We start from the raw sequence: 25,158 nt of genomic DNA, 5'->3' as shown, positions 1-25,158 counted from the left end.
ATTCGTATACAGCTCCAATGTGGTTGGTAATTGGAAATTGAACAGAAGTCATGTACGAAGCCCTTAAAGAAGTATTTCAAAGGGGAGGACATATGTGTAAGGTATTAGTACTAAGGATCTCAACTGCAATTACTGAAGCGAGATGGGTCCACAGAATTTGACGTGGATACTTGCATTCTTAAAGGGGTACGGAACTTTGTTGGGGGAATTAGGACAGACTACTAGATATTATTGATTCGGATATAACAAGTACCATCAGATATAAATAGGGAATTCCTCAGGCTAGCTATTACACACGCTCTAAGTACGAGTTACTACCATGTAGTAAAGTACTTCCTAATCACTCATATGTGGTGTAACATGTTTAATCAAAATTATCTAACGTATCTAGTCCGTACCAGAGCCAACAATGCCCCGTGACGCTTTTCTTTCTGTCGCATGATCATCCCTTGCTTACATTCTGAGGTTATCACGTACCTAGGTAGTTATATAAATCCCTCTGGTTCTTCTACCCTACACCAAAGATCTCGGTATACGGCTTAAAACTGCTATTCATTTAAATTGCTTAACTTTTACTTTATTCAAATTTCTACAAGACGATTTGTCGATAACTCGATATCATGAACTATGTCCTGCCCCAATCTGCCTTGATAGGTTTGATATTCCTGATATTGGGGACCTCCGTTGTTGCAAATGCCATTGTGAAACTTCATGATATCAACGTCACATATCACGGCTTAACGAGTGAACATATTGAGCACTTTTATAATATTAAATTCGGCCACGATACTTCTGGTGAGCGACGCTTCGCCCCTCCAGAGCTTTACGTGCCGCAAGCAGGAAGCGAGTTGGACGCCACGGTACCTGGCCTACCATGCCCTCAGTTAAAAGCCGGCATACCGCCATTTTTTGACGAGATTCAGGAAGTTAGTGAAGATTGCCTTAACCTCTGGATTTCAAGACCTGCAGGAACCACTGCTAAAGATAAGCTCCCGGTGGTCCTTTGGATTCCTGGAGGTGGAGTTATCAAGAGCTCGGCACACGATTCCCACGCCGATCCCAAAAACTTGATCACATTATCAACTTCACTTGCAAAACCTGTGATATTTGTGTCGCTGAATTTTCGTGTTACAATTTTCGGGTTTGCGCGCCTTTCCATCCTAAAAGAGCAGAAATCCCTGAACGTGGGAATGCGGGACCAGCGATTAGGATTTCAATGGGTAAAAGATAATATTGCATCATTCGGCGGCGACCCAGAGAGGATCACCGTGTTTGGAGTCAGCGCTGGAGGTACTTTTTCTTCGCTTCACACCATGGCGTTTGGTGGCGAGAAAGGTGTACCATTTACGCAAGCTTGGGCTATATCTGGCCCACCCGGCACGACTCTCAGCATCAACAGCGATATGACGGATATGCATACTCGTGGCGTAGCAGAGAAGTTAGAATGTAATAGCAATGAAGAGGAGGTGATCCTTAAGTGTTTACGTGAAGTACCGATGGGAAAGCTGGTAGAAGTGGCTATGGAATATTCAGTAAATAACCATCCGCCACTTGGGCTTTTCACCTTCATTCCGTCGGTCGATGCCGATTTTCTACCAGATCGTCCATCTGTGTTGTACAGATCAGGAAGATTCGTCAAAGGTACTTATCACCCCCTTTTTTTTCTATAGCAAATCTAATGTGTCTCAGGTATCCCAATGATCTTCGGTTGGACACAGAATGATGGTGCCACGAACATCCTGTCTCCTACGACAATTCAAAGAGAGGAAGATATGAAAGACGTAATCAAAAGTTTTCCTCATTCACTTACCGATGAAGACTATGAAGCACTTTTTTCTCACTACCCCTCATCAGCATTTGAGGAAGATTTACAGAACTATGAAGCTCGAAAAAGTAGCTCGGATCCGACTATGTCTGTCCACTACTTCCGTGTCTCTCGCATCCTGCGTGATATTTTATTCACATGCCCGTCAATTGACTTTGGATACGAAGTATCTAGACAGTCTAGTGCAATCGATCCTACCTTTCCTGGTGTTCGCCTCTATGCCTTGAATCAGTCTATGTTGACCCCGCTGTTGAAGGCTGCTGGAATGCCGTACGTGGGTGTAGCCCACGGTAGCGACACTAATTACATTTTCAATGGCTTGTTCCCCGAGGGCCAGATTTCTAAAGAAGATAAGAATCTATCAAGATCAGTAGCTGCTTCCTTAATCTATTTCGCCTACACAGGTAATCCCACCTATGCAGACAACGAAGGCTTCAGTTTATGGCCAGAATCGTTTGCACAGAGCGAAGATCGACATTTGGGATCGGATCTTTCCAGATTCAATTTGCAGCTCATTGGTGGGCCACTAGGAACAGGTTCTTGTTTCCTACGTAAGGAGAATTACACTACTAACTTGAGTTCAGAAAGGGGTAGTATGCAGGTTCCCTTCATGGCTGATGTAGAATTTGGAGAAATGGACTCCATACCCCTTGAGGAAAGGCAGCAAAAGCTGAAACGTCAAAACCTCTTCGAGCGATGTGCATATATCAGGACCCTCAATGAGAAACTAGGGGTGTGATACATGAGGAACACATAGAGTAACACCACGTTGATAATTACTCCGGTAGGATCTAAGACTTCTGTAATGTGGAGAGACATAGCACGGTATGTCATAGAATATATTGCGAATAGCTACCTATCATATTGCTTTAAACTCCTGAGACGTAATAATTATTGTTAAGTTACTACGCGCCCCTTTCCATTTTCTTTTATACTTATTTCTTAGCTGTTGTTTGAGTTCCGCTAGATATTTTTCACGATATTCTATTAATAGGTTGATCTGATGATAGAACGTGCAGAGTTAGGTGAAACATTACATGCAATATGATATAAAGGTAGATAATCACCTGCATGTGTAAAATAAACGTATAAGAGGTTATATTTTTAGAATGTTTCCGACCTTAAATCTTTACACATTCGTAATAATCAGTAGGTGTTTAAGCTTCCATTAAGACTGCATTAATATATTAGAATTCTCTCTGTAATTTGCCCTGTTTTAGACTTGGCCTCCGATACCTTCCGGTGTTATTTCTAGATTTCAGGCTTGTCCAATCCAAGGGTATAGTCTTGACTTGAAAGTATTTATCATTTATCAATACACTATGGGAAACTACAAATACGACGACCCGGTTGGTCTAATTGCCGGTTCCATTACCTTAGAACTCGTGGCCGCATTATGTGTTTGTTTGCGCTTCTATGCTAGAAGATGGCAACGGCAGGCTATTCTTGCCAGCGATTGGTTAATTCTTTCGGCATTTGTCTTTGGGACTGCACTGGCAGTTATTGAAATTTATGGTAGGATGCTATTTCTCTCGAAACTAACCGCCTTCTAATTATTAATTTTTACATCTGGGAAGACAAACTAACAAAGAACAGCCGTCATGGCACATATCCTAGGGTATCCGGCTGGAGTAGGGGGGGCAATAGAAGGCTCACCAGTTACTCCAACCATTTCCCATCGCCTGGATAAGGCTAAATATGTAATTAACTACCTCTTATTTAAATTAAACAGTCTATTTCCCTCTTTTCCCCATCCTGTGATACTTATTGCTAAACACCATAACAGATCGTTTATGCATACTTCCTCCTAGGAATTGCTGGCGCCGGTTTTGTTAAATTATCCGTCTGCTTCTTCTACTGGTACTTATTTGCAAGAGTTAAATTTCGCCGCCTTCTCATCGTCTGGATAACTATCATCATCATGTGGACCGTTGGATTTATCCTTGGTAGCCTTTTAGAATGTGGATCCCACCTAACAGCCGCATTTTCTCAGGAGGGATTTTTTCAATATTGTAGGGGCGCTACCACTATCGGTTATGGCATGGTGGGAAGTGATATTGCAACAGATTTTATTACTCTCATTATTCCGATTCCGCTTATTTGGAGATTGCAGACGAGTATCCACAAGAAGGTCTTGATCTCATTGCTATTTATGATAGGGGCTCTGTAAGTGATTTGGGACATCTGTTTGTGAAACTCATAAGCTAAGAATTGAAGCTCCGTCAGCGCATCCATTGCAAAGGGTACATATTCATCGTCGCAAGTACAGGTAGCTATACCGAGGATATGATTGGTAAGATTACTCAAGTCGCCTTGTACGATGCCAGACTAATAGCAAGCGCAGTAAAACTCACGGCGATTTCGATATGGAACCTTGTTGAGGTTCATGTTGGTATTATCGCTGCATCTGGCCCTATGCTACCCGTTATTCTTGTTCACCTTTTACCAATAGACGCCATTTTTTCTGTCTTCAGTTTCACGAGGAACAATAAGTGGAAATGTTTCTTTAAGCCACCAAGTTTTGTTGAAATACCCTAAGGCGATGAGGTCAGCATCGTAAGTGTATCTCAGGCGCCAGTAAATATGACCGAGGTAAATAGCTATGTCATGAGAGCTAGGACAGATAAGACAGAGTGTGAAGTGACTACTGGAGTTTAAGAGGATGGGACTTAGATGAAGATCAAATGAGTATCTGTATGTATCTTTACACTAATATTGTGGATCCGTTGATACGCACGGACCAGGAACTGGTACATATATAAGATTTGACCAAGTATAAGTGGAGTCTTAGAATCTTTTACAATACGAAGTACAACATCCTTTTACACCCCAAACAGCACCTACGTAGGTATGTCGCGTTTTAATAATTATTAATTGTTATGGTGTGACAGTGGAAACTATGGACGGAAATAGCGATACGCCTATAGCTACCTAACCTAGGTAGGTACCTAGTCACACATGCGTGTCAGTCCTTGGAATATTCATACCTAGGTAGGTACCTAGGTAAGGCTTTAGATAATGCCAGGTACGGCAGCTGTCTGGGAGCCTACCGATACACATTTCTTGATGCCTATCGGTATATTCTAGGGCTGTGCACTATTAGCGCTGTCTATCGAGTTGTCACGTCCTTCGGGCGGCGCTGCGCTTTAATTAAGGATTGGTCCGAGCCAATAGAACAACGTCGGCAAAGCTTTAGAATTACCTACTAAAAAGGCGAAAATTTTAGAAAATACTTAGAAATAGCTAGGAAATATACTGGTTCTGAAATACTTCGGATCAATCCTTCATTAAAATGTAGCGCCCGAAAGGTGTGGCAATTCGATAGACAGCGCTAAGATTACTAATTAATAAAGACGAGGTCTGGATAACTTTAAGTATAACCAAGGAAGCTTTACTAGGCCCCCTATTGTCCAAGCCCTATTAAACGCTCTTTACAATATAGCCCTTGACTTTATACTATTTCGCTGATTTAACTGACTTTGCTACTGTGCTTTTATATGGGATACCTAGTATATCTTAAGTAAATTATGCCTATTTTGAGATCTTATCTTGGTTGTTGTAGATTAAATCGTGCAAGGGACATGGTATTTTTCTGGTAGCGAGCTTAACTTTCTAAAGCCACTAACTAGCTAAGACAGTACATATTCTTTTAGCTATGTCCAGCGGTCAATGGGATACTTCTCAGATTACGCTCTTTTATTTTCTTACATTTAGTTTAGCATGACTTTATTACTCAGGAATTGACAATAGCGTTTTCCGTTCTGGAAGCTTCTTTTTAAGGGCGCTGTGTTTCTTGGTTTGGTATTAGTTAACAGTATAACTATTGTCCTATTTGAATACTTTATAAGTACAATTGCTAAAGGCCCGGGTGGGAAGCTATTGGATGGGTTCTAGTTGCGAAGCCGCTAAGGCTTTGGTTTTCAGGGGAAAATAAAGGGCTGAGTTCAGCACTCAAAAAACCAGATTCTTCCTTTGCTATGAGCGTCTACTGGGGCACTACTTGCTGCAGTCACTGGCTCAGCTACTAATCAGCGTGTCCAGCGCCCCTCTACTATTAGGGAATGCCTAGCCCATGCGAAACGAAAACGCCTTGGCTTGACTTTTTTTACATATTAGCTGAAATTTTCAACGACTTAGAGACTGTAACATTCATGGTGCCGAGACTGCAGGTAACCATAAGTTCAGTAGCTCATCTGACGCCTCTTATCGCAAACTATTTAAATTTTCCCTTATTTAAGGCGCAGAATCCGCTCATGTACCTGTTAGTGGTGCTTGAACATACTACTTCAACACATCTTTTTTTACGCTCAACTTCAAAGCCCAAGCAACGAAAGCTATTTAATGCTTTTGAAATCCATATAGGCAACTTCCAGATGAACATTTTTTATTAGTTCAATGGAACATAATTTGAATATAAACGGCGACCCCGAATATCAGAATCTTTATGGAACATGGCCGGAAAATGATCTCTACTACAGCCAGCTTGGGAACTATATAGGGCAATCATTGAACGGAGAACCTTCGATCTCACTTTTTGGCTTGCGAAGCTCAGCATCAATAGTACCTCCTCAAAACGTTTCAGGGACCGAAGCATCGAGACAAGGTCGCACGTCTATTACTCATAACTCTGATGAGAATCAAGGGAGTACGGAAAAGGTTCGACTTGTTAGGTTCGATGATGGAATAAACTGTGATGGTTTAGATGACAACGTTGTGCTCGCTGTAGTGGATGGAATTCCATCTCCGAGCACAATCCAGTTTCTAGCAATGCGTCTCCGAGTTCAACCCGAATTACTCATTGGTCACCTGGAGCTAGATTCGGTCCAGGATAAGCTCCGGTCATCATTCGAACTTCCGGCGCTTTTATCCAGGAGGCAAAACCTCGTTCATGTGCGGCTTGTGAGTTTGTGGCGAACAACTTCTCGCAATAAAGTCCGCCTCTCACCAGAAACGCGAAAAAAGGTTAGTGGCGCCTTCAGGGAATATACCAAAAAGTTATTCAAGACAAACATGTACGGATCGACCCGCATTCGAGGAATACACTTGCACGATTCACAGCATATTACAATAGAACAAGTAGTTTCATTCTGCTTGCTCCGCAGCGGTGGAGGCATAGAAGACTCAAGGAGCATATGTAAGCTTGTACTCCAAATCTCATCTCATCTCACTTCACTTGAAATCCTGCGGTGGAGCTGATGCAACAGCAGGTTTATTCATGCTTGACAAAGGAGCGCAACGGGGTTCAGTAGACTGGGTTAGCTGTCTGGGCGATCTAGATACAGGGCGTCCTACAATACTCCCTGCTGTTCGGTATAACGAACCCTTTCTCCCAGATTTATCACCCGAAAAGCTCCCCGCAATGATGGTTGGCGATGATATAACACATCAATACCACCCATATCTTGAGTGCAATGCGTCGGGGACTAGCCGAATGCTTAGGAATAGTCCAATCATAGGGCTATACTCACTTCTATCCTCGGCTGCCCTCTCTTGGAACCAGGTACTTAACTATATAGAGGATGACGTCGATGAGAACCAGGACGCAGAGAATAATGACAGCGCAAGTGAGGTACTAGCCCAGATTCGCTTCAATGTCCAAACTGTACATCGCTTCGGCGGTTTCATCGGTCAAATTCTTGAACTAATCCAGGCCCTTCCAACTTGGGCCATACTCGGATCTATGTCCACAGGCACTTCTCAAGTTGAAGAGTATCAGGATCCATCCTTTCCAGTGGATACGGAAACGATGCGGACCACCCTTATCAGAGATTATCAGTCCCTCGTCAATAAGTGTCGATCGCTGGTAGAACGCTGTGAAGCCAACAGCAACGTCCTTCAGAGTGCGGTGCAGTTAGGAGAGGCACATAGATCCCAGGAACAGACTCGCGAGGTAAACAAGCTCAGCCGAATCATTTTTGTCTTTGCACCATTGTCATTCATCGCCTCTATCTTTGGGATGAACGTGGCAGAGATTACTCCAGGTAACGCGGCACCATCACTATGGCAATTTGGCATCGCTGCGTTTATCGTACTACTTACATCCTTGTTCATTAGTTATTCAAATAATAAGTATCGTCGCTTACTTGCCAAGACCTTTTCCAATATATGGTGGAAGCGGAATAGTACAAACAGATTACCTGTCTGAATAGTGATCATTTGTTGGGTCTCAGGGTAAGCTACAGCAATATCAAGATGATACGTGGCTATTTTTCAAGGTTCTTAGAGAGTTAACTTTATTCAATTGATTAGAATTAATTTTATATATGTAGAATGATACTCACTGAGGTTCCCTTCCCTTCACTCCTCATGCAACCCTAAATCCTTTAAGCTTTGGCATCTGTTCCATACATGACCATGACTTGTCACCATATCGCATCATCTAGACCAAAACATAATTAACTCGTCGTAGTCTTTTTCCGTGGCTACAGCAAGATACTTTGATTGACTAATCCCATGCCTAATTTTTTCCGCTGCCTCTCTCCACTTCTTTGCATCATTCTCCTTACCGTCTTTCGCTTCTATCTCGCCGAATTTGAACAAGACTCGGGCCTCCTCATTTTTAAATACGTCACTGCTTCTATAGACACTAAGCGCGCTCGTAAGTGTCTCCCTTGATTTTCATTAGCTGAGCTTCTTTGATTAACCCTCACGCTCTATGGAAGGAAAACCTACTTCGCAGCATCTAATTCGTTCCTGCGACATTGGTGCCAAGCTATCTTGTAACAAGCATCAGCATATCTATGATGCGATTTCCCCACAGTCTCGGCCAACATCTCTGCTGCGGAGAGATGCGTCTGATACGCGGCCTCAAATCGCTGTTGCTGTATCTGCAAGTTGCCGTACGCTAGATAGATAATCCCTGTCCTGCAAGAAACTGAGGTGTTAATTCTCTATATTTCCGTTGTTTATCTCGGGTTGGGATAGCAGACTCTGAGCTAGTGTTGTGTCATATTGTTGTTGTGATTTGAGTCAAAATGCACTTACCTAAACGAAGTCCGATCCTTCTTCCCGAACTGCTTCTCCCTTGCCTCTATTATGTCGGTCAAGAGCTTCTCTGCTTCGTCTAGCTTTCCTTGCAGAGTTAAGCAGACTCCGAGATGCGGGATGTATATCGATGGGTCACCTGGACACTCCTCCCAGATCTTCAAACACTTGTGGAAAGCAACCTCAGCCTCAGCATACTTTCCGAGAGCCATCTTACCGACTCCAATGCCCCCTTCAGCTAGAGCCTCTCGGACATTGGGCCGTTGCAAGAGGCCAAGTCTAATAGCCTCCTGTATGAGCTCATGTTGTTTCGAGAAGGTATCGAAGCATGCCTGCGCTTCATTGCACTCGCTGTGGCGTCCCCCATATACCCCATATATATCTGCCTTAACTACTTGACAATTCTCTGGGTTCTTCTGGCAATAGAATTCCGCAATTCGGAGCAGCGGAAGGGCGGAGGGATAGTTCCCACGCTCGTAAAAGTACCTGTAAATTAGTATTAGCGGACATCCGAGTAAAAGGGCCCCTTATATTATTTTTTTGTCTCATGTAGACGACGGATGACCCCTTTTCAGTGGCAATTCATGAATACAGAGGCCTACCAGGCGCAATTGTGAAGAAGCTCGGCAAACTCAATAGTCGCATTAATAGGTTTATCAACTTTCTGTGAGGTTTCCCAATGATCAGCGAGTCTAATAACGTGATTTGCAAGGCGTTCTTGTGTTGGCCATAGCCCTGGTTGGTGGCGATTGTGCGTTCAGGCACCGGCCAAAGTTTGTGTATCAGTCTGAAAGCACCTTCAAAGGCAGCCTTGGCCGAATCTGTCGTCATCCTATAACGGCAATAATCCTGCATCATACGATGCATCATTAGTCTTTTGAGACTAAGATTTCGATTGACAATATTATTCTTGCATAGCAAAGATCGAGTTTTCTCTAGCCACCGCGGGTCTGCAATTCCCTGTAGCACCGGGAGGTCACTTCCAATGGAGCCTTCCGCTAGATCTTGCTCATTAACCCCATCAGGGTCTAAGAATGAGAGAAGCTCCAATAATCCCCTTGCATCTCCATGACCAACAATAGCCTCGATACCACTCAAAGCCGTTAAGAAAACGGTGGGGAGATTATGCTCGTAGTGGGCTTCAGGCCCAAATATGTCTTTCGCTTCTATGTCTTCTGCTTCACCAAAAAGACGATCATTGGGGAAAAGGTCGATATACTCTTTGAAATCTAACTGTTTTGTTGAAACAATGTACGCAATTGTTGTCAATGACAATGGGTGCCCCGCGATTCGCTCGTATATTTTCTTCGCGTATTGTCGATTTTCATCAATGTCTTGAATTCCAGATATCTTAAAGAGAAGATTGACCGAATCTTCGGCGGATAGACCTGATATGTTGTTTATTGTGGTGGTGGCACGAAACATGAATCTAAGAGATGAATTTGTACGGGCAGTGATCAATATGGAGCCTTTGTTCCCGGTTGGCAAAAAATCGTCTAACATTTCATCACCTTCTACAGCTCTTTTTTCGAAATTGTCGAATATTAGAAGCCAGTGGGCGCCTAGACCAGATCCAATTAGTTTTTTTCTCAAATACGGTCTCAAATTGGAAATACGATTGTATTTATAGTTGTACGGGCGCTCTAGCTTACTTGTCTGCCGAAGAAAATGCTTCACGCGCTCTCTACTCCCAGTTTGGCTGTCTGCTACACTCATTGGGGCGTAGGCCTGAAGCTCAAGTTCCTCATCGAATTTGACGAAGCTGGTGGTCAATTTTGCTCTTGTCTCAGCCTGAGCGAATAAAATAATATCGTATCGGTTGCTGTTTTTGGACTCGAAAGCATATTGGAGCGCTATCTGAGTCTTTCCCATCCCCGGCATGCCAATTAAGGCCATTTTTGATTGCTGCCCAGGTGACTTTCCAGGAGCCAATGCATCTTCAATACTTCGGAGAATTTCATCTCGTCCAGTGAAAGCCGGATTCGGCTGATATTCACCCATGTAGAAACAGGGTCGAGATATATTCCAGGGTACTTGACCTGTTTTTTGCGAACGAATTGACTGGGACGGACTGATAATGCTGTTCATCCGAGGGTTGCGGTTCATTGACATTGACTGAGAATGCAGGAGTGATGCTATGAAAGCTGAGTTAGCTCAGGGGTAAGAGAGCAATGCGAGGATTCTAGGTTGGAACCTGACCTGGTATAGAGTGTTGAGCGGTTGAAGAGTATTTCTTAGCAATATCCTGTAGGGCAGCCTTGATTTCCAAGGCCAAATTTGACCCTGGAAGCGTGAACCCAGATAAATCGCGATGGTCGCAGGCGACCTCGATTGTTTTGCCATCTGAACCAGTAATAGATGCTAGCGATCGCGAAATAACCTTCGTGTCAGCAGCAATTAGCCTAGTACTAATAAAAAGTAGAGATATATGCGAGTGATACGGACAAATTCACGCTTTTTAGCCCAAAACCTATATCTCGACTTTGTATAGGACGCCTTTTGATTTCCGTAATACGCAGTTGTCGTGTTGGGGCGAATGAATTCCTCGAAGTCCTTACAGAGAGCCCTCATCTGAGCAATGAATAAAGGACTTCTTAGAATAGTAAAGTTCTTCTTGTCTAGATTGAGTCCACATTCACACAAAGCGCAATTTGAGAATGCAGTATCGAAATCGGGATCTTTTTCATTATTGATGGCACCAATGAAAATGATATGAGTAGTTCGGTTAAGGAGAGTTATATACGGTGAGAGGTTGTTAGAACAAACCATAGCCTAAAATATCATCAACATTTTTGACAAATTGCGCGAGCTCCAAACGCTGAGGTGTAACCCACATCTTTGACTATTCCTGAGCCGAATGAGTATCCAACGAACACGAGACGGGCATATGATGGCAACTGGAGTTTATTTATAGATTTGAGTAGGTCAGTAGCATTTTTTCTCAAATTATCTCCCGACTCGTTATTGACGTAATTCAAAATCGGGTCTTGATCTATTTCCGGCACATGTACGTAAATAGAACGTACAGCGAACAGAGAGTTCAGATCCCTCCAAGCTGCTAGCTCTGCTTCCTGATTAGGCTCAGATAACTGCCTTAAACTAGGGCAGATAATGATGCTATGAATCAATTAGATTGGATTAGACTTGAATCAATGTGACTTCTCTGATGGAGTCAAGAGACCGGTGTACTGCACACCTGCTCAGTAGTTTCTAGGAGAAATGAACCCACTATAATGAGTCGGTTAGACACGATGCCTCTTCAACTTCGGCATGCGAAGTAGGCCGAAACGGTATTTCTCTCAGAGGCATTATTGTTGGAAGGTTTCTGATTTGAGCTCCTACGAGGTGTTAGAATACTTGAAGTATGACACCTCTTGCAGAGGTATAGAAAAGTCACGGTCAAGTACCTGAAAATTATTCATTGGGATGAGGGATTTTCTTTTGAGGTGGTTGCCATCGGGATTGGTGTGGGAGGGGCCTGTCCGTCAAGCCTCGTTTAAATTCTCAGACCGAGTTGTGTTACACAATGAGGATCTCATTGCAGCTGCATGTGTCCAATATACCTCAGGCTGCATCAAAGTGCAATTCTGGGTAAAGTTGGCCGGAATTCTGAATCAGGGAAGAAGCTCGCGGATCGTGGCAAGGTGAGCTTAATCGAAGAGCGCACGAAGAATAACGGAAATGTTAGATTTACTTGAGAGAAAGGCTTGCTCTTTTAACTAGTTCATAGCAGTAGTAGAGGAATACTAACATTGTATAATTCAGAGCTACCTAGAAATAGCGAGTATTGGATATTGAGACCTGCTACTTATACAAATAGAAATCACGCCCTAAACGTCCAGCGTACGTTATATCACTTCATTGGAAATGGATAGCAGACTATCAACAGAGATTGTCTATTTTTCTAGAAACAAAAAGTTCGACATCGAAAAGCCATATACGACGTCCTTCTCTGTCAGCCACATAGAAGGGGCCAAGGTCGACAACCACGAGTTCGATCATGTGCCAATGATCGTGCAGGATGTTAGAGGCAGCTTGGTCCCTGAGTTGGACGTAAACGGTTTTTGCTTCTTGAACTGGCCTACGAGTCTCGAGCCAAATGATTTCAACAATACAGAAAGCGTTACTGAGATATTTTGCCGAGCTCGCAGAATTAATCAGAAGACACTTTCCCCGTTATAGAAAGGTCTCATTTGTCGACCATGTCGTGAGTAACGAATCATATACACTTTACTGAGCCCATGGACTCTGATTTTACCATCTTCATTGTTAGCATTATCTTGCTACTTCTGACATCTTGACCAGGTTCGCCACAGACTTCCACAATATCCAGCCCGAAAAGGGACAGTAGTGCCTACCTCTCAACCATTCCGCTACGCCCATGTAGACTTCACCGAGAATGGGGCCTTGCTGAAGCTGAGAAATTCTCTGTCAGGAGATGTTGATGCACGCCTAGAGGAGGCCAAAGAGGGCAAATGTGACCTACTGAAGTATGTACACTCAATAGTGGTATTCCAACCTATCATATCTTGGCTCTTTCTGACCGATTCTCATCCTTATTTACAGCATCTGGAGGCTTCTCAATCAAAAGCCCACCCGGGATTGGCCTCTAGCATGGTGCGACTACTCTTCAATTGATATCAACAACGATATAATTGCGAACGATGTGGTGTATCCGAAGGGTCTTGGGGAAACGGTTTTTCTTCGAAGCAATCCACAGCATAGATGGTGGTACTTAGGCGGACAATGTCCGGACGATGTCGCTGTATTCCGCAACGTTTGTGTTGGGAATCCGTCTTTGCCTCGTAAGATCCTTAATCTTTTCATAGTTCAATCGAATCAGGATTTACTGATCATTGACGACGTGCTGGCAACAGGTGGATTTCACTGCGCCTTCTTCAACCCGAATTCCGAAAGCTCTGATGAACTTAGAAGCAGTATCGAGGTTCGAGCAGCAGCTTGGTATTAAGTTCATACAGCAAAGCTCATTGTATTTGGGCTAGTAGATGTGAAGTATTTAGGATAGTCTGAATTATTATAAGCTCGAATACACAATAAAAGATGTAAGCGAAGCATATTGGCTTAGTGCCTAGGTAACGGCTAAGGTAGTATTGAGCGTCACCCAAGACTATCAACTTAGGCGCTTGCCAGGAAATATGTAAAACACCAAATAATTCTCAAAAGCGGATCATTGTATGCGTTTGAATAAGCTCAATATAGAATTAAAGGTAACTCATGATTGAAATACGCCTAACCAAGACGATTAAGCTCCTGAAGCTTCAATATTATATTAATTAAGGTAGCTGAGAGGTAGTATTGGATTAAGTTTCTAACTATCTAGATTAACGAGTACCTCCTAGAAGCTGTCACGAGATGGAACCAAATAGCATGAAAACAACCTCGTTATTCCACAAGGAACTCTAACTTAACTATAAGGTTCTACCTCTGTACATATTGAACATGTTCTTTACCCTAGATGTCTCATCTAGAATCTTGATTGATTTTAGAATGCCCGTGTGAAAACCCAAATTAGTGCTACTTTAGTTCCCAGTGAAAAACCTTGGACCCACCTCGCCCGCAATTTCAATTACCGTGTCTTAGTACTTCTACCCCATTTTCCACGCCGCCCCAAGTACATAAGGGATTGGTAACTTGAACTTAACTTTATAACACTAAGCCACTTTTCAAGAAGTTATATTCTTTTATTGAAGCGGACCCTGAACAAAATGAGAATGTGCATAATTAGCCGAAAACATCTTGATCATATTTGTCATGCCCATATACCTTAGGAGGTACCTAAGGTATTTACCCAAGAATATTGATACCTAACAATCAACCGCTAGCTAGAAAGAAAGTAGCTCAAAACCAACTACTAAGCGGAACCTGATACTAAGCAAACTATACGAAGACATCCTCAAAGCACTGGACAAGTCTTTTCATGCATTACTCAAGAAATGCGGCCTGAAACCGGAGCCCATAGGTAGTTCATTGCCAAAGTGTTCTAGAAGCTCTGATTACAGATATCAGATAACTTCACGAAGCCAATGATATGTTTTATTCTTACATCACGGAAACTCAAGAATATTTGCTGATACATGAAAATCAGCAGCTGGGACGGTATAGATCAAGCATTCGAAGTAAGGGGATGGTTTAATGACCTAAATCATAATATACGACAAGAGGCAGAAATTTCACATGTCAAGAGCTTCACAAATAACTAGATGGCATCCTATGAAATTGAAATCTCTTATTCAGACTTTGGTGTTGAGGATAGAAAAGTGGGGACCGATCAAAGGCAGCGTACATAAGGAGTCAGATCTGGTACGGCGCACTGACTTCAATACCATGCTCGTAGCACTAAGGGGAATACAAGAAGAAATTGATAATTAAACGAGGAATAGCTTAAACGATTTGCTAAAGATATACCATAATCTCCCACATGCTTGAAATGATTTGAGCCCACTAGTTATGGTATGACTTCACTCGCCTCCTATAGGTAAGGAAATACATTGCGAGACTCCCTTAACTCGAACCATATCATATCTCGGTTTGCCCCTTTCGCTTCTGCCGAGTAGTTAAACTGATCCGCCCTATCTTAACATCGAATCATATTAGTTAATAATTGAAACGGTATACTTATACAACATATACCCTTTTGTACCTAAGGTAACCGGAAAGCTTCGGATTTAGTCCTTTTCGAGTTCCGTTCGCAAAAGTCCCGTCAAGATGCTTCAATTTTATTTCCGAGGCCTTGGCAATATATCACCAATAGGATCAATGCCGGTAGAGATGTAAAATGTATATTTTTCATGTCGATTATCTTCAAGGAATTGGCTGCGATATTTTCAATAAGTAAAAGCAGGCAGCCAATAAATATGTGATATATAAGTAGGTGCCTATACTTATGTAAGTGAAAGTTTCTTTGGAACTTCATTAATACTATTCGTTACCGTTCCTAAGCTGAAGGATCAGTTTAAAACATCGGGCAATCATGTAGAAATCCTATAGAAAAGTGCAAAAATGTTCCTTTAAGCAATGCAGCCTCAATTCTTTAATATAAATCCTTTATCCGGTATTCCCAATACAGCGTACCACTACAGAATTGCACTTTTATATCTCCAATTTGTGCAGTGAGCCAGTTAGTACAGAGGTTGAAGTTGCTGCTGACCACATGAAATCAATAACTCGATTGCAATCGTATTCTTAGATCCACCGCCGATTCCTGATAATTATGTGTTCAATAATTGGCCGGTTTTTGCAAAGCTGTTGCATTTAGAAGTAGAATCATATTTATTTCGTCACGGATACTGGTGCAAGGATTTATGAATATACTTTCGTCTCATATAATAAATATCGAATACAACGTGAAAAGGATTCTAAAAATAATGTTGAAGTTTAGCTAGATCCACATCTCCTATAAAGTTATCATAACACCATTTCAGTTCTCACCACACCGAAGGCTGATCTAAGCTTCGACTAATAGAACTACAAGGGAGTGGTAAGACAAGGCGTAGCTCAACGTGGCTTGACTTCTACCAATTACCTATAAAGCAAATCAACGACTCTTGCTAGGTATCTCAGGTGGCCCCAGACCCGAATTCGTTCAACCAGCGGGCTGCGTCCGCTTACGTCACAGAACGCGTAACCAGTGCCTCAGGTACAAAATATTATCGCCTTTAAGCCTCAATACCACAGTTAGAGTTTAGGCTTGTTAGTAGCTTTAACATATACAATGTCAGAACATTCTCATCAACATCTATCAATCAAGGGGAAGGGTTAGCATTGGCATAAACAATAAAGTAGGTTCCATTTTATTTTACTTGCGCTAGTAGCAAGGCATAGTTTTGGGAGAAAGAAAGCACGATTGATTTGTATTGGTGCAAGCGCATTTAAGATATATCATCGGTCTACTTTAGCACCTGAATATGAGTAGCGGTAAGGGGCTTATTCCTATTCATCCCTGCCAACGGCGCTCATTGATTCTGTTCAGAAAAGATAACACGCCCAGTGGAAACTTTAATAGGACGGCCGGCACGTCCAAGGGCATTTTTCACAACATCAACTAGTAGTAGATCACTCCCTGGAAGTTTGTTCAGCATAGAGGCCCTAGAAGCATGAATTGGGGCTTGGCGTACCTGCGGCGCCAATTATTGTGCCAACTACTGGAAGCTCTTCGGTTCGCTTGCTTATTCTGGATTCGTAGTGTATATTGCCGACTTCAAACGAGATTACGAGTCAGTAACACTTCTAGTCATATTGTTACTTACTCGGAGCGACCAGTTGTGGTAAACCTTGAACTGAGGCAATGTAGTTCCATGTAAAAGCACCGATGGGCCCTGGGGCACTGGAGAAAATCGGTCAGCACAATGGAAAGGTTAAAGATTGCTTACGTACCTGTTGGGATCGTCACGATACTTAGGCACGCTGTTGCCACAAGGAATTATCATGACAGCTGTAGTGCCACCAGATCCCTTAGGGGCTAAAATATTCTCTTCGAACCAGCGACGATAGACCCGCACTTCTTCCAATGACTTTTCCTTCATTTCACGGGAAACCTCAGAGCCTCGGTCCCTAAGCAACATTAATACTAGCCTTCACCAAGGAGGTGACAACATACCATTTCCATCGCATGTAAGGACCAACATAGACCGGTTTTTGGAATTTTTCTTCGTATTCCTTACGAAAGTCATCAAACTCATGATAACCGTCGTAGTAGAATGGATTATAGGCGGTCTAGAGCATGTCAGAAATTGTACATACGCTAAAGAATACTTAGTAGATGACTTAGAACCTTATTTAGGAACTCTTGGATCGTCTTTCCATTAGCTTCAGGAGGAGGACACTTGTTCCAGCGGTCAGCAATACTCATTTCGGTTGCATTAACTCCCAAGTATCTCTCAAGGTCGCCAACAAAGCGCTTCACCAAGTCTTGTTGTTCTCTATTTGCCATAGGGAAGAAGTCTGTGGGATATAGGATCTCGCTGGGCAGCTTCATGGCTTGTTAGATATATCAAGTTATGGTCATGCCGTTGATACTGACTTGTTGATCATTACTAAAGTATTTGGGCCCCGGAATGGTTGTTTTGACCAAGTTCTCCATACCGTCCATGTCTCGAGAGAGAAGTCCAACGGTATCCATAAATCTAAACAGAGTTAATTGTGTCAGCTATAATTTCTCGGAGAAACACACCTGCATGCAGGATAAACATTTCCCATTGCTTCCTCTCTCCATGTTGTCCGAAGTCCGAAAAGGCCACACCATGCGGCTGGCCATCGGATGCTCCCCGTTGCTGTCATGACTAAGCGATGCGTTATAGAATGATTCTAGATTCACCTACTATCGGTGCCAACGGAGAAGTCAAGCCACGGGTATGCCGCTAGGCTCGTACCGCCCCCTGTCGTGCTTCCAGAAGGACTCTGGTAACCATCTCCCCTGGGATTGAAGGGAGCGTGAAAATCAATCCACTGATCTGTGGCTTCTTCTGAGGATGCAAAAGAACACATCAATGTCTTACCCACAAGAACAGCACCAAGACCTACCAACGTGTTTACATAATCGGCAGTTATATTTTCGGGCTTGCCATCATATAATTCGCACCAGGCACGATTGGATTGAGTGGTCATGATTCCTGAAACTTTGTAGTTATCTTTGACACTAAATCTCATCCCAGCTAAAGGCTTTGATGGAGTCTTCTTGCTATAAAGACGACTCGGGACGGCAATTGCATTTCGATGACCCCGCAAGCGGACATCGAGAGGCTGGAAAAGACTGCCGGCATGAGTTGAAGGTATGATCCCCGTGACGAAACTATTCTGTGTATCCGGATAAAGCCGCCAAGCTTCGAACAGGTGAAGCCCTTGGCTAAGAAAGTAAGGACCGTCTGGAGTACTGTTGGATGGACTCCCTACTGACAGAACCGTATTTGGTGCCCAGTCTCCAGTGATTGCATTCGTAGGTAGAGAAGTCAATGTGTCTCGGAGCCGATTAATGTCTTTCACAGGGCCGTGCATTACAACTATATTCGACAAAAAGCCCTTGGAAAACACATCATCTTCGGCTTGAAACAATTTGATTTCCTCTAGCACTGACTTTTGGGACGAGTTTTGATCGATAGACATAACAATGACTGGCATGTATTCGCCGGGATACAACTCGAATACTGGAGGGCCTTGGACTTTATTGCTTGTCTGGTGTAGCTCGAGCTGCGATTGAGGGTTTTAGTCCTGTTAAAAAGAACACCCAAGGCGCTGGAACAAAAATTAACTGACCTTGACATGGGGAATTGCGACGTAGCTGACTGCCCCTAATCGTATAAGCGGCGGTCCCAAGTCGGTGTTAGAGTACTTCATATTGAGACTTGGATGCACAGAGGCGCGTCCAAGAATTCCTTCAAAGCAATTTCTAAATCGTTGAAGAATTTCAGGCATGATGCAAGCGCCTACGAAAAGAGATGAAATTCGGGTTAAGCTAAGGAAAATGAGCGAACACCGGAATTCATTAATGTGGAAAGTGCTGACCGCCTTGACACAGTTCAGCCCGATTAGGCATCTTGGAGGTTCGGGAATTGATATTTGAGGAGTTATCTCATTGGACGTATACGACGCTACAGCATAAGTCACTTCAAAGTCGCTGGAAGTACCAGGAGAGCCTTATGTTTGCCGTCTTGTGTCGGACACTTCCTGCATGCACAGCTCAGAAAAATAACACAGGCTTGGCAGTACTGGGTGTTCCAAGAAGAAGGGAAAATGGGCATCGAATGAAGTCCAGTAGCCATTTTATCTGTCCTTACGCTATGCAAATAAGGCAACAAAATCAGTTATTTTATGATATAAGTACCTACCTAGGTTAGGTAGGTAGGTAAGTAACCTGTTTTTGTTTAAAAAAAAAAAAAGATCATGTTGTTCTTGATTGGTTTTGTTCAGAAGAGAAATGCTGTCAAGGGATTGGAAAAGCTAGTGCTGACACGCATGAAAGCCGGTATCCTGTCTGCTTGTTTTACAGGTACCTGATGTGAGATGTGACGGGAAGAAAGCGCCCCGGCGCTAACGGAAACTAAATACTTAGGTACATAATAGTCCACCTAGAGCCTCAATTTCTCGGGGTCTTTGCGGGTCCCTCCAAAGAATGTTTCATGTGTCCTGCCCCTCTTTTCGTTCATCACATACATTTACCTAGCAAGTAGCCTAGGTCAGGTACCTAGTATGAAAGACAACCAATGAAAATTACGAGTGAATTGATCAAGCCTATCGAGAACAAGATCAGCTACAACACAAGTATAAATGGTCAGCATCTCTCGATGATTCCTTCTTTAGATTATTCCTCCACCACCTATAAGCTTTGAAATAAAATCCATCTTAAATTCCTAGCGACCAAGGTGTCATTTATTTATTCAATACCTCACCACCGTTCATCATGACTTCATCCCAACAGTCGGGTTCCAGTGTTGTCAAGGCACAGCCTTGGATGCAGTGGTTTGAGCCGGGAAAGGATGCCGGCAACATTCCGCCAGCCCCAACCAAGGCTGTCGAGACCTATGATGATAATCAGAATGGGAAAGGCCCAGCTGATACACCTGCTACCGAGTTTCAGCTTCGTCCTTAAGTAGAGCTTACGATATTCTGGAAAGTGGTGAGATATAATACCCTCTTTCAATTATATGAATACAACTATATTAGCACTTTTCTAACCGTTGAATATAGCCAGGCAGTGTCTTGGCACTCACAGTTGATAAAACACGCGACGCCTGTCCACACTGTGCTTTTGATGATTGGCATTGATTGACTAAGGTTCATTCTTATGGGTTACACTCGTTGTTATGTTGGTCAAGATGGGTTTTTTCCCTTTATTTGGGTACTTTAAGGTTGACCCGCCACTCAATTCGGATATCGAATTCCGATCCTTGATATTTCGAGATTTTTGTGACTTTGAAACGATATCATATATGAATATATGAATGCCTACACATTATAGTTATCTCAAGTAAAAGTTGCTTGATTTTTTTTTGTAAATGGTTAAAGTGTACTACGCGTGCTACCTAGGTACTTAAGGTACCCACGCAATATAAACGGTATAATTGCATAAATAGCTGGGTAAAAAATTATCACATTATAACTAATTGCCTCGTATAGTCCCATATAAACTTGTTTAGTCGCCCATGTATGGATCCGTATAACCCCGCCAAATCTACTAAGACAAAGACCTTCCAATCTCACTAATTTGCTTTATATCAGCCTCGTATACTGCCCGGCTAGTCTTGCTATAATATGAAAACAAGCAATAGAAAAATCAAGGCTTCAAAAACATGTCGAAGTAAGATGTGTATTATAATAAGAAGTCATTACTCCTTTAAAGGTTGACTGTTGTATTTAAGTCGGTAGAGATTCAGACCAGTTGCTCTAGGGCTAAAACGTATTTCACGGCCACCTTAACACAGCATCAAAGCATCGGATAGAAAATTGAGCCACATTCGAGTTTTTTTTAACGTTAAATTCAACAATTGCTATGAATTATACTTGCTACACTATAAACACATAAATTGGAAGAGTGAAGGGAACGCTTCGTGGAGACACCACAAAAAGACGAGAGACGAATTCCTTCTTCTAAAACCCAACGCCATCCATAAATTGTCTTTGTGGCATCACAACCTAAAAATCCTCCTGTGTTCGAATATCGCTCTGTCGCCCAGTTGCCGACGATGGTAGGTTCATACCACCAGATTCGGCCTACGCGCCAGTGACTATGACACACGTGCCGTGCTTGATGATATCATGGAGTCCATCGTGGCAGTTGATCTTATCGTTGTCGTTAGAGGAGCATCCGCCGATCTGGAGGCCGCCGGAGTCAAGAAGGGCGGTGGGGGCGCCGCCGTCGCCGGAGCAGCCAGTGAAGGTATACATCACCTCACCGAGACTGAACGCCTGGTCACAAGGGGCTTTTGTGAGAACGTCTAGGACTTGCATGCCGGGGCATGCGTGCTCCCCCTCGACCCAAGTGACCCAGTGATTGGTCTGGTCGTTGTTCTGGAGTTGCTGGCCGAAGGCGACTGCTTGGGCATTCGCAAGACTGCTGAAGGCGGCAATGCCTAGAAAGACGAGGGATCCGGCGTTGAACTGCATGATAGTAATAATGGGAGTAATGGTGTGGTTTGTTGACGCGAGCTGTGAGGCAGAATAAAATGCTTTGATTATTGTAGTAGTGTAGGAAAGCTGAATGAAGAGCTTTAGTGGTGATGATGATGATGATGACAGTGATGATGAGGGAATGGAATTATGAAAGCTGGAGAGACATGACCTTTATATTGGTATTTTGAATGAAGGCAGGTAGTCCCATTGCACCTCATTGACTAGACCTGCGGTGGTTTGTCATAGCGAGAATGTTCCCGCCAAGCATAAAGCAGCTTCTCTTAGGATTCCGAAACCAGTCGAGTATGCCTCTTGCTTTAGCACCACTAACGTGATGTCAATTGTCTCCGCATAGTTGTATAATCCTACTGAGTCGTAATAATAGCTTTTGTGAGGTGGTGTCCGGCTGTCATGACGATGCTGACCTTGGCGTCCCTCGCATAATGGTGGCACTGTTTGTGATCAACGAAGCATTGACCCCTAAAGAGCATAGAATAGGAATTCATCGATACGTCGATCTTGTGTCGTTGTAGAGTAGTGGGGGCCCGAGCGGAGGTAAAAATAGCAATTGACAGATAGAAAACCAAGTGAGAATATTGATGAACTTTTACTAATTATACTGTAAATATTTACCTTTTCTTTTAGAAAAACAAGAATATTATTTATTATTACGTCCAGCATATAAGATAGAGTACCGATTTGATAATCAAATCTTTTGTTTGACCCCGGATCTGCCGGATATTCCTCCTATTTAGCTGTGCCACTTTAGCTGTATTCCCCCGCCCCTGTCTTACATCACGGGCCGTCAACCATATCATGGTCGGTTTGCTTAATTCAACGTCTCTCGACAGATATCGTAGAGAAAGGCATATACGTGAATGAGAACATACATGCAACACCTATTTTCATTTAATCAACAGTGAGATAGTTTTGCATAGCTCACGATTGATTCCTTGTGCACGAGATGTTCTACAGAGTTTACCCAAACCGAGTTACATGGTCCAAGTTAGTCTATAATAGACAGAAAATAGAAATAAAGTTCTATTCCTCCATGATGTAATCTTACAATATTATTTGCAACCCTATTTAACCTCGCTCTCGCGCTCGGTATTCCTTCACGAGCGGCAATAGGGGCTGCATGTATCGAGTAGCAAGAGCTGAAGCCGTCTCTTCCTGTGAGGCGATATTATAAGTGGGTACATTCGTTCGAGCGCCTTGTCATAGCTGAGCTCTTCCGCCAGCTCAGGGCGATCATTAGCAAGCGTAGCATTCAGTCCACTGCCCAAGTCAAAAGTCGGTAGCGTACATACATAGCCCTTGCTATTATGCGCCCACTTTTCCGCATTAAGATCTACACCCGCATCGAGTAGGATAAGGCGAGATGCGAAACCGAGATTGCGGGCGACCCCCCAGCGGCGTGGAGCAGCTTGACAGTTGAAAGAGGTGAGCGATCGACTGCCTTGAGGAAAGGAGTCAGCCTCTAATGCGACTCCGCATTAACACGTAGCTATATCACATTATTATTAAAATAAAAACACAATAGATGAACAAGACTGTATAGAAGTACGAACCCGAGAGGAGGCAGGCCAGAATCCTTCAAGGGCGCGCTAATATCGAAATGCCCGTGATCGACGAAGATCTGCCACATGCTGGCCAAGCACTTGAGCCGGTACTTGTATACCATTAACCCCAGAGCCTCATCATGTAACATCTACAGACTCTTTTCGATAGCCAATGGGGGGCGTCCCATGCTGCTAAACGACCCATTTTCAGCCCTAGGTAGCGCGATCCAGTCTAATGGCATGGTATGGGCAGGGCTCGACAGTTCCCAGTGAATGATCAGCGGGTTCGCATGGAGTCGAGGGATCCTTCATTCTATCAGGAGACACCGGAACTATTCGAACGCATTGTCGGTGTACTCTTGGTTGAGCTGTTGAAGTTCACCGCCCTGAGTACACATCTTTGGCGATGACAACCACCATGACTATTAACGTCATTGATCGTCTCTGTCAATAGCCTCCTCCCGTATATTCCATCTGATCCTTCTATTAGGCATTATCTACAATCTCTCCCAACCTCTGTAGCTTTCAAGCAATTGGTGTGCTTATTCTACTTGATCCTTCCATCAAACCTTACCATCCTGAATTACAATCCGTGTAAAGCCGTTGTAACTGTCTGAGACCCTGTCAACTCTTCAACATGTAACCAAGATACTAAAGAAAGAAGTTGTTGTTATTGCTCCGTGACTTGAACATTGCAATCTTCAAACCAAGCCATCTATCCCATCTTGACACTGTTTTCAACTCCAAGGCTTTTCATATCTCGAAGCCTCTTCATCTCTCCGAGCCTCTCAACTCTTCGACGTTTGCAGCCAGCAAAGAAAATCAGCTCAAAATGTTCGGTCGCCCTTATCTCACTTACTTCGTTTCTTTCCTAGCTCTACTAGGCCCTGCTGCGGCTGCCGAGCTCTATCGCGTGGATTTCCGCCCACCTGTGCAGGTTAAAAATGACGGAGGTCTCTTGAGCCGTAACCCTGACGGGGACGGCTCCGTCATTGACCATGTCAAGAATCTCTTAGGAAACGATGATCCATGGGTGTCGACCACGACCGATTATAACTTCGCCAAATCAGGTGCTACATCCCCTGGCAACGTCTAATTTACTATATCGACTCATCAGGCCTCGATCCTGTTGACACTATCAAAGCGTTCCAGGATGCGGGCGAACCTCACCCTCATCCTGCTGAGAAGGAATTTTCAATAAAGGGCTCTGTCCCTTGGGATCACATAACTAAATGGGACACATTCAAGAGGAACAAGAAGACCGCAACCACGACCAGGGAAGATTTTGATCGGGGCCAGGGCGGGAGTGCTAAGGCACGATCATTCACTGCTTGAAATCAGCTGTCCTGTTGATTATAGCGCGCAGCCGCCTGGGCTACCTGTCCTAAGATGCCTACCTCTCAATGCTGGATTCTTTCTCTAGATATCAAGTAGTTCCAACAATCGTGTATGAATAAAACACTCGCTTTTCATAAAATCTAAACACTTGCTTTTTCTAATGCATGTTCTAACTTTCTCATATGTTCTTTTTTTTTCGTGAGTCTGTATTGCTTCTTTAGTAGCCGCCTTTTGACAATAGGTCAATTAACCCAGGAGCTGGAGACTGCAGAGCGAGAGCGTCTCTGTGTTAAAGGGCTCCCAGTGGCAGGTGTTTCAGAGTCGGAG

General features: G+C 43.4%; 4 protein-coding genes across 4 annotated transcripts; 2 read left to right on the top strand and 2 right to left on the bottom strand.

Annotated features, from left to right (window-relative positions):
- Positions 1 to 620: 620 nt before the first annotated feature.
- Positions 621 to 2,564, top strand: GL218_09046 (Acetylcholinesterase; the record flags this gene model as incomplete). The annotated part of the gene is made up of 2 exons (XM_033585870.1): positions 621 to 1,641; positions 1,690 to 2,564. 2 exons carry the CDS (start codon positions 621 to 623, stop codon positions 2,562 to 2,564), a joined length of 1,896 nt encoding a protein of 631 aa, XP_033440132.1.
- Positions 2,565 to 16,782: 14,218 nt separating this feature from the next.
- GL218_09045 (Amidase 1) lies at positions 16,783 to 19,159 on the bottom strand (the record flags this gene model as incomplete). The annotated part of the gene is made up of 9 exons (XM_033585869.1): positions 16,783 to 16,889; positions 16,945 to 17,025; positions 17,077 to 17,153; positions 17,204 to 17,380; positions 17,427 to 17,542; positions 17,850 to 17,952; positions 18,000 to 18,099; positions 18,148 to 19,012; positions 19,079 to 19,159. 9 exons carry the CDS (start codon positions 19,157 to 19,159, stop codon positions 16,783 to 16,785), a joined length of 1,707 nt encoding a protein of 568 aa, XP_033440133.1.
- A 2,373-nt stretch (positions 19,160 to 21,532) lies between these two features.
- Positions 21,533 to 21,925, bottom strand: GL218_09044 (uncharacterized protein; the record flags this gene model as incomplete). The annotated part of the gene is made up of 1 exon (XM_033585868.1): positions 21,533 to 21,925. The coding sequence occupies one exon, from the start codon at positions 21,923 to 21,925 to the stop codon at positions 21,533 to 21,535; it is 393 nt and encodes a 130-aa protein (XP_033440134.1).
- A 2,400-nt stretch (positions 21,926 to 24,325) lies between these two features.
- Positions 24,326 to 24,828, top strand: GL218_09043 (uncharacterized protein; the record flags this gene model as incomplete). Its single annotated transcript, XM_033585867.1, has 2 exons — positions 24,326 to 24,563; positions 24,611 to 24,828. 2 exons carry the CDS (start codon positions 24,326 to 24,328, stop codon positions 24,826 to 24,828), a joined length of 456 nt encoding a protein of 151 aa, XP_033440135.1.
- Between the last annotated feature and the right edge of the window lie 330 nt (positions 24,829 to 25,158).

The sequence above is a fragment of the Daldinia childiae genome (assembly GCF_008694065.1).
Source record: "Daldinia childiae strain JS-1345 chromosome Unknown Scaffold15, whole genome shotgun sequence".
Lineage (NCBI taxonomy): Eukaryota > Fungi > Ascomycota > Sordariomycetes > Xylariales > Hypoxylaceae > Daldinia > Daldinia childiae.
This window is presented reverse-complemented; position numbering and strand designations above follow the sequence as displayed.